We start from the raw sequence: 13,839 nt of genomic DNA, 5'->3' as shown, positions 1-13,839 counted from the left end.
TTTAGCTCGGAGGGTGTCAGGAGTGCGAGTTGCGAGCGGCCACGGCGACGGGGCGACCGCATTATGGCGGCACGAGGTGAGTGTGGCTGGCGAGTCCTCGCGGGAGGCCGGGCAGAGCGACCCCGGGGGCGCCGGCCTCTGCCTCCGCCGCCCCTGGTTCTCTCAGCTTGGCTGCGCGCCGCTTGCCTTGCTCTCGGGCCTTAGTGGAGGCCTGATCTTGGGACCTGTAGGGAAGGTAGCAGGCCCGCGTTGAGTCCCGGATCCTCGCCAAGCGGCGAAATCCTTATGTGGGCTGCGCCTGTGTCTAAATATATCCCATCTCCGGCAGCCCGGAGTCACCTTTGCCTGTAAGAACACCCGTTCCTTGCAGTTTTGTATTGAAATGTCTTAGCCTAGCGTCGTGTTCCACCAGGTATAACGAAGCAAAACTTTTAAAAACCTCGTCCAAGGCATTGTAGTAAATTTACAGCACCCTGTTTTATAAGGACCACCGTAGGCAGAGGTTGGTGTCAGGAATATCGCCTTAAAAATTATGTTCTAGGCACAGAACATTAGACTGACACGCCAGAGGGATATTGGGGAAATGCGAGTTTCAGGAGTGCTGTCTTCCGAGTGGGACGTAACAGAAGTAGGCCATTCCGCTCATCGAGTTTACTCCGATTTGATCATGGCTGATTGATGTCCTTATTAATCATGGTGTTTTAAATATACCCAATGATGAGACCTCCACAGCCGTCTGTGAATTCCACAGATCTACCACCCACTGGCTTAAAGTGATCCTCATCTCTATTCTAGAGTGACATTCTATTCTGAGGATGTGCCTTCTGACGCTAGACTCTCCCTCTAATGGAAGCATTTTCATTCTATTTAGGCCTTTCAAAATTTGGTAGGTTTCAATGAGATCCTTCCTCATTCTTTTAAAGTTTTAGTGAGTGCTGGCCCAGAGCCATCAAATGCTCCTCCTACATCAACCATTTCATCCCTGGGATCATTCTGGTAAGCCTCCTCTGGACTTTCTCCAACACCAGCACATCCTTCCTTTAGATATGGTGCCCAGAACTGCTCTCAATACTTTATAAAGCCTCTGCATGAAATCTTGCTTTTAGATTCTAGTCTCCTGGAAATGGATGCTAGCATTTCATTTGCTTTCCTTATTACGACCCAACCTACAAGTTTACCTTTAGGGAATCCTACATGAGGATTCCCAAGTTCCTTTGCACCTCTGATTTGTTTTTTCCTTCCTATTTAGAAAATAGTCTACACTTCTATTCTTTCTACTGAAGTTCATGATCATACGGTTCAGTACCTTGTATTCCCTCTGACACTTTGCCCATCAACACCCTGCTTCCTGAACACTACCTGCCCATCTATTCTTGCAAACTTAGCCAGATCACTAATGTACGATCTGAGACGTAAAGGACCCAATGCTGACCCCTGCAGAACATCAGTAGTCACCAGCAGCCAACAAATAACTTGTAAATTTTACTCATTTGCTCTCCTCAATGCTTTTTGTTGAATATTCTACTTCTTCTGTTTTACATGTTTCTGTGTAGTTTTTATTCTTTAAGATGTATTTGATCATTCTTAGTCTAAAACCAGTGTACTTGACTAAAACACAACAGCTTCTATACTATTTAGATTGAAGGATATTGAATGTTTATGACATATGATAACTACCATTAACAGCACAAACTGAACACTACAATTCTCTAAAGTAGTTTCTGCACACAGGGCGACCATGTAGCCCATCATGTCCATGATGCCCCTTTCTCCTAGCTTGTAAATTTTGCTTTATCAAATAATCCATTCCCTCTAGAAGTTTACAGAGGAACCTGTCACATTAGCAGGCAGTGCATTCCAGATTCCAGCCATATGTTGTATTCTCTCTTTATACGTGTGACCTCTCGTCCTCAACCACTCCATCATCCACTCTGTTTAGACCCATCAATATCAAATCTTTTCTCAGCCTTTACTAAAGAAAACAGCCCCAGACCCTCACATTTGCCCTAGTAACTATTATCCCTCATCCTAGGAACCTTTCTCGAAAATCGTTTCTGTGACCTCTCCCTGATGGTTTCACATCCTTCCTATAATGTAGTGACTGCAATTGAACACAATATTTCAGACAAGGCTGAATAAAAGTCTCTGCTTTTGTATTGTGTTTTTATTGATTTAAAAACCCCAAATTGTGTATGTCTTGTTAAACCTGCCCTGCATTTTCAACAATTTATGTACAAGTACCCTTGGGTCTCTCTGTTCCAGCATTCTTTTGAGAATAATAAACTTCAGTAAACTTTGCCATTCTTTCTACCGTACCATGCATCTCTGCTCATTCCATCAGTCTGCTTCCTTCTGCAATCTATGAATACCCCGCTCTCTGTTCAAAAATATAAGCAAAGGTTTCTCATTCAGTTCTCATCAATCCTATTTCCTCCCTTGTACACCCTGCAAATTTATATTAAAATGTTTCAGTTTTCAACTTTGAAAAAGATTTTTCCCTTTGTCCATCATAAAAGTAGTGGAACAGTCCACTGGAAGGAATGGTGCCAGCAAAAGATGCCAGTCTGAATTGTTTGCAAACATTATTTTGTCTAAATCTGCGGAATATCTTAGTGTTACTCTTGAGAAAGGTCAACAAAGATATTCCAAATAATGAATCTTAATGGGATTGCCATTCATTTTCATTTAAAGATAAATGTAAGATTAGCATCAAAATTTCTAAAATTGCAGATAAAATGTATTCTTTTAATCAAAATTAAGCTTCTAGGCGTGAGTAATGTTGAAATGTTGCTTCCTACATTGAGTGATCTTGAGAAGAGAGTTTAAAGAAAAACAAATATTAATGTTGCATATATTTCAACTCTGATTTATGGTAGGTAGTAAAATAGTCTTATAACTGAATTAATTTGCTTTTTTCTGATAGGAATCATTAGCGATAGGTTTGTATTTGTAAACCAAGAACGAGGACAATTTGAATTTTGGACAATTGCTTTGTGGTATGATCAGTGTCTCTATTTATCTACCTTTTAAGGCTTAAGTGAGACAGCATCGTCACCTAGTGATGGACTTGCTTCTACTGATGAAAGTGACTTGTATAAATATATCTCCACCACAAGCAATTCTCTTCCAAAAGAGATGCTCGTGCCAAACTCTCAGCCTTCTGATACCCATGAGATCTCAACTTATGAGCCACAAACTTTAGAAAGTGAAAATGAAGTTACTGAACAGGAAACCAGTCTGGAGCCCTTAACAAATTTGCCACATTCATTAGCATCGCAAGTAGAATCTCCTGAAGGTTCAGCATCAATGGACACTGAATCTCAGGCTGAGAACTCTTCCCCTGATCGAACTGTTGAAGATATAGAAAATGTGGGACTCAATGACTCTGAAATTTCCTTTCCTGCGGAATATGAAAAGTTTTGGAAGGTGGTTGAAGACAATCCCCAAGACTTTACAGGTTGGACGTATTTGCTGCAATATGTAGAGCAAGAGGTGAGTAAATTATACAAAATTTTTAAAAATGTATGGTCAAAGTGCAGTGTGTTGTCATCTTTATACTGAAAACTTAGTTCTGCAGCTGTCAGAATTTTTATTGCTGGTGCTGATAACAGTTTCTGTCAATTGAAAAATGTGGTCCATAGCAAACTAGATAATTGTCAGACATCATTTCAGACAACTAAATATGTTCATTTGGTGATGTATTGCCATTGCATCACTGTAAGATTTACAATGAAGATTTCATTAAGGTTCACTGCTGAGTCTTTTGGTAATTTCAACCATAAGACAAATTGGAGTAAATTCTGGTTATCTTCTATGTCAATCTTCAGAGGTTTGCATGTGAAACAATAAATTTGACAGTTTCTCTGTTAAAATAGTTATGTTATAGTTAATGGTTGTTCTGTAGTTATTTGGGTTTATATTAAAGCTCTACAATTTGGATAAATTACTATAGAGATCAGAATAAATCTTTGTATAGGCTGTTCCCAAGTTTAATAAGTGTTCTATCAATGAGCCTTTTTTCCCATAAGTCAGAAATTCTACAGCTACCCATATTACATCACTCCACGTACATTTTCTATAATAACATTTTATCAAATATTTTTTGAACTTGCTGAATGCTCTGCTTAATTAAGCTGTTGGAAGGTATAGTGCAGGGGTCGGCAACCCACGGCTCTTTCGTCTTTGTGCTGCGGCTCCCCGTGGTTTGTTAGTTTTTGAAATGTAATTCGAAATTTGAAGATTATGGTGATCTTGTACAATCTAAATAAAACATTGTGGAGACCCCATTTCCTGGCACATCCGAACCGGCTCACAATTAGCCACCGTTCCGGCTAAGGGAGATAGCCTACGGGGGTTTGTGAGTACGTGTCTTTTGGAGCATCTGCGCCCACGGGGACGGGTTGAGGGAGGCTTTAAAGTAAGGCTGTTTAGTTCGAATAAAGTTCTTTGACTGCAGTGTCGTTATTTTAGCGCTGCGTGTAGCACACGGCTACAATGTGTTTTTTTATCGCTATTAATATACATCACCACTGCCAATGCCTGACACCCGCCAGTGCGCGCTTTCTTTTAATTCTTCGATCCAAGGTAGGCTAACTATGGAATAACCTTCAACCCAACGTCTTTTTTTCGGAGTTCAAAATGTTTTTGTTGCATGCAGAAATGTAATTTCGTTTTCTCTGCAGGAGTTAATCAATTTCATAAATGCAACACATTATAGTTTGTTTATACATAGCATAAAGGCAAAAAAAACCGTTGTATGCAGTGTTATTTCATTTTAAATGTCAAACGGGTTTTGTGGCTCCCAGTGTTTTCTTTTCTGTGGGAAATGGGTCCATATTGGCTCTTTCAGTGGTAAACGTTGCCGACCCCTGGTATAGTGGATCCATTTGTTAATGAATGCCACTACACTACTATTTCTTCTTCTGGTGGCTGGGAAGTAGAGATCATGTTCAATGTTGATATTTCTTTTAAAAATAAATCTTTTTTTTTGTATAGCTGATTATAATAATAATGCCATGGCCAGGTGTGTTTGTGGGAATTACATAATTGCTTTGTTGGTCAAGTTCAACTTTAACTAGATGAGATTTCATCAAAGGTAAAGGATTGAAGAAGGAATCTGACAAGTGAGGAGAGTGGACCAAGGGGGAAAGAGGAGAAGGAGGGACACCAGAGGGACATGATAGACAGGAAAGGAGAAGGGGTGAGAGGAGATGGGGGAGAAATTACCATAAGTTAGAGAAACCAATGTTCATGCTGTCAGGTTGGAGACTATCCAGACAGAATGAAGTGTTACTTCTCCAACCTGAGAATAGCCTCATCTTGGCAGTAGAGGAGGCCATGAGCTGGCATGTTAGATTAGGATTGGGCATAAAATGGTTGGCTACCAGGAGATCCTGTTTGTTGCAGATGTAGGAAAGATGCTTGGCAAAATGGTCCCCACAACCTACATTGGGTTTTAGCAATATCAAGAAGGCTGAAACAGGTGCAGTAAATGATCCGGACAATCTCACAGTTGAAGCATTGTCTCACCTGGAAGGACTGTTAGGAGCCCTGAATGGTCCCAAGGGAGGATGTGAATAGACAGGTGTAGCACTTCTTGTGCTTGCAGGAGTAAGTGCCAGGAGGAGATCAGTGGGGAGGGGCAAATGAATGAGGGAATCACAGAGGGAGCAATCCTGTGGGAAGTGCATTGAATTTTCACCAGCTGTTGTTGGCTTGTATGATTTTCTGATTTTAGCCTAAATATCTGCAGATTGCTTTTATGCAATATTCTGTTTAAATAAATGTTGGTGTTCTAGAAAGCATTTTTTAAATGAAGAAATTAGAGTGAATTGACTAGATAAAGATGTGGGATAGAATCTGTCAGTCTGCATTTGCTCACTTTTTATTGGCTGCAGAAGTTTTGGAGGATGTTAAATTGCACTTTATGTATATTGGTTCATTCCATACTATCATTACATTCTTGGTTCATCAAGATTTAGTCCAATTAATGCGGTCTTTCAAACAGCAGCCTCATTCTTCAACAAACTGTCTAGATTTTGTCTTGGTGGAAAATGTGTTTTGGCATCCCAGTCATTCACTCGGTTGTGTAAATCTGGAATTTAGGTTAACCCTTGCTCCGGAGTGAAAGTGCTCTGGATAGTTGAAGCAACTAACTACATCAATGTTTAATGTAAGCCTAGTGTAGAATACTCAGCTCAATTTTACGTTTGAATAAATTCTACTTCGTATTCACACTTCTGGGAATTAAAAGATAATATAAATTGTATTCTTCTGTGGTTGGAATACGGGCTTTACTGATAACAGTAGTTGCTGCATTGAATTGTTGCTTATGAAGATAAACTAATTAACTAATTAAAAAGTGCATAGTTATTGCATCAATTTACAAAAGGTGTATCTCGGTGATTAATGTTGAATGGAAATCTAAGCAATTGAATTGTAAATATAACAAATCAAAATGCAACCACATAAGTGAACTCAGCAAATGAAGAGGTGCCCGAGAGGTAACATTTGTGTATAATGTGTTGAAAATAAAACTTAAAACATTTTTTTAATTTTACAGAACCACATTCTGGCAGCCAGAAGAGCCTTTGATCAATTTTTATCTCACTATCCATATTGCTATGGCTATTGGAAAAAGTATGCTGATCTTGAACGACGCCATAACAACCTGACAGAGGCAAATGAGGTGAATGATTTCTTGTAACTTTGTCCCTTTATTTGCATTTCACTTTTAATTTGGCCATGTCTCAGATTACTACAAGCCATATTCTACTCAAAAGACTAAAGCAAACCATGTTTGTAAGAGGTTTTGAGAATTTGATTTTGGCTTTAGTTAATAATTTATGGTCTCATCCACTTTTTCAGAGTTAAAATAAAAGAAAATATTTTCCCTTAGCAGTTTTCAGCTAATGTCTTCTCTCTTTGTTAACAGGTTCATTAGTACTACAGTTTGTCAAGCTTTGCAGTGCAAATCAATGCAATTTAACAAGTAGGGCAGGGCTTTTCTGACAGTTTTACTTGGGTGCTATGATTTTAAACCCAATTATTTTTTCCTGTATTTACGTTAATGTTTTTGTTTTTGCTGAATTTTATTACATTTGTGGTTAGAGGCTGTCAGTGATGTTCTAATGGGTCTGTGCCCTATGGTCTGTACCCCAAGCCTGCCCTACCTTGTCAGAATGCAGGAGCCATCTCACACTCTGAAGATCAAGGCTGTACGCGTGGAGAGCAGAACATTGTGATGTTCTTACCACCCTCCACATAATGGTAATGGATGATTATTCAAACAAATTCCTGGAAAGTAACATTTTCAGTATACAGACTCTGCTGGTGGTTTTTTATTACATTTATTTCAGAAATTACTAGAAACTCTTTGTCACAGGTGTACCGACAAGGACTGCAAGCAATTCCTCTTAGTGTTGATCTTTGGCTCCACTATATCAATTTCTTGAAGGAGACCTTGGATAGTGACAATCCAGAGACTGATGCAAGAATAAAAAGGTAATATTGGATTCATACCTGTACTTTGGTATGAATACATGATAATTCAATTGGTAACTTTCTCCTGACGTCAGTAAATTTCATTAGAATAAAAATTTAAGCTGGAAGTTTTATTTGATTCTAAGTATATTAACCATCAGCTTCATAATTCATAGAATTTTGGAACTTATCAACATAAAGGTCTTTCCTAGTTTCTTTGTTGGACAGCAAGGTATAACTTAAAATAGGTCAGACTTTTATGACCTTTGGTCATGAGATTGTTGAGTTTAAGTGTTTTATCAGCAGCTTATGCTTGTCTTTCACAGTGAATTTTATCGCATTTAAGAACATAAAAAATAGGAGCAGGAGTAAACCATCTATAGAATATGGTTGATCTGGCCATGAACTCACCTCCACCTACCTGTCTTTTCAGATGACACTTAATTCTCCTGCTGTACAAAAAATTCTGTATCTTAAATACTTCTAATGAGGCAGTCCCCACTGCCTCCCTGGGCAGAGAATTCCATAAATTTGTAATTTGCTGCGGGAAAACTATTCATCTCCATCCTAAATCTCTACCCCTGAATCTTGAGGCTAAGTCTCCTAGTTTGAGTCTCACTTATCAGTGGAAGCAATTTTCCTGTTTCTGTCTTATCTATCCCTTTCATAATTTTATGTTTCTGTAAGATTGCCTCTCTTTCTCTGAATTCCTGAAAGTATAGTCCTTTGTCATGAAGGCATATTACATTTTTAGCAGAAAACATTCCAGTAAAGTTTCAAATGAGGTTAGGAAGATCTGAATTCTTACAATTTAAAATTATTTAGGCTAAATAGCCATCTATTGTAAATAACAATGAGACCTCTAAACAACAGGAAAGAATTATCTCCTGCAGTTGCATCAGTTACTGGTGTAAAAGAGTGAGTGTTGCTGGAGATAGAAGAGGAAAAGCTCCCTTTGAAATGGAAGAAGAGAGGGAAAGTGTGACTGGTGCTTTATTTATGTTGAGGATGTTAGAAATTATGGAAGATAGACAATTGAATCTGTTGGTTGAAGGGGTAGCAGAGGAGGACAAGGAAAATAATTGCCTTGTATCGGATTGGGTTAGAGATGCAAGATGGATTAAAAGGCCAGGGATAGAATTGGTCGGTTGTGCATGAAGTTTCTGATGCAGAGAGTGAATTATCACACTACATGGGATTTTTAAAAACATTTTTTGATCAATGCTATGTCAGTAGAGTGGCAGAAACTGATACGTAGAGGTCTTATTATGTCATTGAAAGAGGTCGGCCCAACTGATCCACCTGTTTGTCCCATTTGCCCACGTTTGGCTCATAACCTTCTCACCCCTCTCCTCCGTGTTGCTGTCCAAATGCCTCTTAAATGTTGCAATTATACCTACCTCACCCACTTCATAAGACAATAAGACATAGGAGCAAAATTAGGCCATTCAGCCCATCAAGTCTGCTCCACCATTCCATCATGGCTAATCCCAGATCCCACTCAACTCCACACACCTGCATTCGCACAATATCCTTTGCTGCCCTGACTGATCAGGAAAATATCAGCTTCCACCTTAAATATATCCACTGACTTAGCCCCCACTGCATCTGTGGCAGAACATTCCACAGATTCACTACTCTCTGGCTTAAAAAAACCTTCCTCTTACTTCTGCTCTGAAAGGTCACCTCCTCAATTTTGAGGCTGTGTGCTGTAGTTCTGGATACTCCCACCGTAGGAAGCATCCTCTCCACATCCACCCTTTCTCATCCTTCCAACATTTGAAAGGTTTCAATGAGATCCCCACGTATTCTCTTAACTTCCACTGAGTCTAGGCCCAGAGCTTCCAGAATCATCCTTGTGAATCTCCTCGGATGACAGCATATCCTTTCTGAAATGAGGCCCAAAGCTGTTGGCAATACTCCCAAGTGCAACTTGACCAGTGTCTTGTAACGGCTCAGCATTATCTCCTTGCTTTTATATTATATTCCCCTTGATGAATGCCAACATTGCTTTTGCCTTCCTTAGCACAGACTTGCACGAGGACTCCTAAGTTCATCTGCAACTCTGAAGTTTGAACCTTCTCCTTCATTATGATATACTTACCAAAACTATTCCATCTGCCACATTTTTGCCCATTCTTCCAATTTTCTAAGTCCTGCTGCAATCGCATTGCTGCCTCAGCACTATATCCTTCCACTTATCTTCATATCATCCACAAACTTTGAGTCTGGCAGCTTGTTCTAGGTGCTCAGTATCCTATGTAAAGAAGTTGTCTCTTGGGTCTAACCCTAACCCTAACCCTAACCCTAATGGTGATGGTGGGAATGAGATTGCAGAGATTAAGAGATAGACTGGTATTTTGAGTAGAGTGCCAAAGGAATAGGCATTACAGACCATGGCATAGTTTTATTGTTAGTATCTGGGCCTAATAAAATAAAATTGTAAAGTTGTCTGTCACCACCCATGAGTAATGTGATTTAATTAATGAAAACGGCTTTGAGAAGATATTGAGGAATATTTCTGATAGAGAGCAGTACAGTAGTCAATTCCTTTTTTATAAATATTTAAACTTCTCAATTATAACATAGCTTTATTCTATGATCCTCTTCAGTCTTGCCAGTCAGCACAACCAACAGAAGGTGATGAATTTATACTTGGGCTGTAGTCAGAATTATAGGCAATACTTGCTTCTGAAGTATTTCTAAAATGAGCACAAGTGGTTGCTGAAACTTTAATTCAATGTATTTTGACCATAAAGATGCATCAATTAGGCTCTTCAAAAAAATACAGGCATGTGGAAACTTATGGTTACGGCAACAAACTTAATAATTTCTTCTGTGTTCTTGCAGTGTGTTTGAACATGCAGTGTTAGCTGCAGGAACTGACTTTCGTTCAGATAGATTGTGGGAAACCTACATTAACTGGGAAAATGACAGAGGAAATCTGCAAGAGGTGACAGCAATTTATGATCGTATTCTTGGTATTCCAACACAGCTCTACAGTCATCACTTCCAAAGGTAAGGTAGAATTAAAACTGAAAACCATTCATATTTATACTTTAAATGAATTCCTGCTATTGAAAATATTCCTTTTTGAGAAATGAAAATAAATGCCAGAGTAATAACAAAAATATAGAAATGGGAAATAGGAGCAATGTTTGTTAGTTACATATGGAAAGTGGACTCTTCCGTCCTGGCAGACAAAATTTAAAGAAGCCGCTGGCACAGATTCCATCTTTTTAATGGCTTTTTGTTGCAGTTTATCTATGTTAGAATTTTATTGTTGTGGACACTGTTGTATTATGTTGGGCTGTTCCTGAGTGCCAAACGATTTCACATAACAACAGTTTCAATTTTTAAATTCCTTTGTTTCATGACTGATAACATCTGCAAAAATCATTAAGAAATTAAATTCAAGAGCTGTGGTAAACTTCAAAATATTTTTTTTAATTCTCCATATTCTTAGTAAATTAAAAATTGTAATAGTTTATTTTTATTTTTATGCATAAATTATACTACATTCAACAAAGGATTAAATGTGAAATTCACAATAAACTGAATCCTCAGGGTAGGAAATCTCCTATAGTTTATCCCAATATTTTGTATTACAAACTGGAACTTTCTTTCCTAACTTTTTGTCTGGTAATAAAAAGGCTTATTTTTTGGAGATAGCCACAGTGTAAATGTTGCTGCTGTTTTTCAGGTTTAGAGAGCATGTTCAGAATCACCTGCCAAAAGATTTAATCTCTCCAGAGGATTTTATTAAACTGCGACATGAGCTGGCGTCCACAAATGAACACTTTGACAGTGATGGTACTCCAAGAAGCAATCCAGCAGCTGCAATTGACATAAATGATCCTGCTCAAGTAATGTGAACTACATAGCAATTAGTCTGAATGTTTTGGATAACTTTGAGAATTTTCAAATGCATGAATGTAACTAACACATTGTTAGACATTAATTAAATAGTCATAAACTTGTTCTAGTAGTTTTTATCCCCCCAAAGTTCTGTTGTGCTACCTTAGCCATCTGACCCCAGGATCCTTGACTCCAGTTCTATTTGAAATGCTATTGGTGTTGTGAGGCACCCAAATCTAAACCATAGACATAAGAGTGGAAGTAGGCCATTTGGCCTGTCAAATCTGCCCTCTCCTTATAACCTTTGATGCCCTGACTGATCAAGAATCTGTCTATCTCTGCCTTAAATACACCAAATGACTTGGCTTCCACTGTCGTCAGTAGCAATGAATTCCACAGATTTACCACCCTCTGACTAAAGAAATTCTTCCTCATTTCTGTTCCAAAGGGATATCCTTGTACACTCCATATAACCATATAACAATTACTGCTCGGAAACAGGCCATCTCGGTCCTTCTCTACCGTGCTGAACGCTTAATCTCACCTAATCCCACTGACCCGCACTCAGCCCATAACCCTCCATTCCTTTCCTGTCCATATACCTATCCAATTTTGCTTTAAATGACCATACTGAACCTGCCTCTACAACTTCTACTGGAAGCTCATTCCACACAGCTACCACTCTGAGTAAAGAAATTCCCCCTCATGTTACCCTTAAACTTTTGCCCCCTAAGTCTCAACTCACGTCCTCTTGTTTGAATCTCCCCTACCTGTCAATGGAAAAAGCCTGTCCAAGTCAACTCTATCTATCCCCCTCATAATTTTAAATACCTCTATCAAGTCCGCCCTCAACCTTCTACACTCTCATATTGGAAACCTGTTTTTTGCCTTATTCACTGATGGTTAACATGCAGGTACAACAAGCCAAATTGTATGTTGGCCTTAAATACATTTAGAGTACATTGTTGCAGTTATCCAGGGTCCTGGTGAGACTACACTTGGCATATTGTTGCTAGGTCGAACATTGCTAGTAAGGAATTTTTTATGATAGATGGAATGCTGCAACAAAGGTTCAACAGATTGATTCCTGGGATTCTGGGTTTGTATTCTGAGGAAAGATTGAGCGAACTGGACTAGAATAATTGGAAGAATGAGAGGAAGTCCCAGTAAAACAGACATTCTTTCACAGCTTGGTGGGTTACATAGTTAATATTTCCTCTGGCTGGGGTGCCTAGAACTAGCAGGCCAGGCAGCATCTATGGAAAAGAGCAAACAGTTGATGGTTCAGGCTGAGACTTTTCATCAGGACAGATGAAGGGGTCTCGACCCGACACTTGGTCTGGTTACTGTGGATGTTGCCTGGCCTGCTGAGTTCCCCCAGCATTTTGTGCACATTACTTTTGTTTCCAGGATCTCCAGATTTTCTATTGTCTGTGTCTGGAATCAGGGTCACAAACCAGCCTAACAGTACAAATGAGAAGAAATTTCCTCATCTGTGAGTCCAAGGCGGCTTTGGAGGTGGTGTTAGTGTGTGTATATATATGGATATAAACAAAAGCAGCAATGCAGGAAAGTTTACTAGGATGGTAAATGACAAAGTAACATTAAGGAGTCAATGGGCTGATACTCTTGTATTCTTATGCTTCTTTCCTCTCTTTACACACTTCAACTTTTTTATTACTTTTCACTTAAAATACCCCATTTTCTGTTTTTATCTTTTCGCCCCATATTTTTGTTGTTTTTTTGTTCATTTTCTCTTTATTTCAATTTATTTATTATGCACATCGCTTAGAGATTCTGCATTTGTGTAGCTGTCCATAGATTATTAAACTGGTCTTCAGATTTCATGAATGTTTACAGAATGTGGAATTGTATGCTTCCTTTCTACCTCATTTAATCTCTTTAAGGTTGGTTTTCAGTGTTTTAAGTTTGAGAATTTCTTATACTCCTTTTTAGATTGTTTCTGAAATAGAAAATATGCGCCATAGGATTATTGAAGTTCGTCAGGAAATATATAATCATAATGAAAATGAAGTTAGCCGAAGATGGGCATTTGAGGAAGGAGTAAGTATTTTTAACAGAACTAAATAGTAACAAAAGCAAGTTAACTAATATTTCTTAGCATCTATAAGTTGTATTGTCTGGAAGATTTCTAAGATTTTTCAAGCATAAATTTGAGGTGAAAAGAAAGACTAATTGTTGTAACTGTGACTAAGTCGCTGGAGAAACTGATGGATGTTACGACAAGCAGACATGCTGTTGGAAAGCCTCTTGGTAGTCTCCCAAACTCAAAGTTTTGTACATCAATGTTTTGTACTCTTAAGAACAATGATAACAACAGATGTTTTGATACAATTTATCATATGTACATCAAAGCATGCATTAAAATGTGTGGTTTTTATTAATAACCAGCACATCAAAGATGTGCTTGGGGTCAACCATCAAGTGTCTCCACATTCCAACACCAACATAGCATGCCCACAATATTCAACAGAATGA

The 13,839-nt window shown here is 38.6% G+C and overlaps 1 protein-coding gene across 4 annotated transcripts in view; it reads left to right on the top strand.

The window, feature by feature from the left end:
- The window catches only part of prpf39 (PRP39 pre-mRNA processing factor 39 homolog (yeast)), a 28,858-nt gene continuing 15,019 nt past the window's right edge, over window positions 1-13,839 (top strand). For all 4 annotated transcript variants that reach the window (XM_059959517.1, XM_059959521.1, XM_059959525.1 and 1 more), the window contains exons 1-7: window positions 1-76; window positions 3,032-3,492; window positions 6,563-6,688; window positions 7,385-7,503; window positions 10,333-10,500; window positions 11,186-11,348; window positions 13,297-13,404. In XM_059959517.1, the coding sequence (XP_059815500.1) occupies window positions 64-76; window positions 3,032-3,492; window positions 6,563-6,688; window positions 7,385-7,503; window positions 10,333-10,500; window positions 11,186-11,348; window positions 13,297-13,404 (1,158 nt within the window). In that variant the 5' untranslated portion in view covers window positions 1-63. The remainder of the gene's footprint in view (window positions 77-3,031; window positions 3,493-6,562; window positions 6,689-7,384; window positions 7,504-10,332; window positions 10,501-11,185; window positions 11,349-13,296; window positions 13,405-13,839) is intronic.

This window comes from Hypanus sabinus, chromosome 2, assembly GCF_030144855.1.
Source record: "Hypanus sabinus isolate sHypSab1 chromosome 2, sHypSab1.hap1, whole genome shotgun sequence".
In the NCBI taxonomy this organism is placed as follows: domain Eukaryota; kingdom Metazoa; phylum Chordata; class Chondrichthyes; order Myliobatiformes; family Dasyatidae; genus Hypanus; species Hypanus sabinus.
Note: the sequence above shows the minus strand (reverse complement) of the source record. Positions and strands in the feature narration are given on the sequence as shown.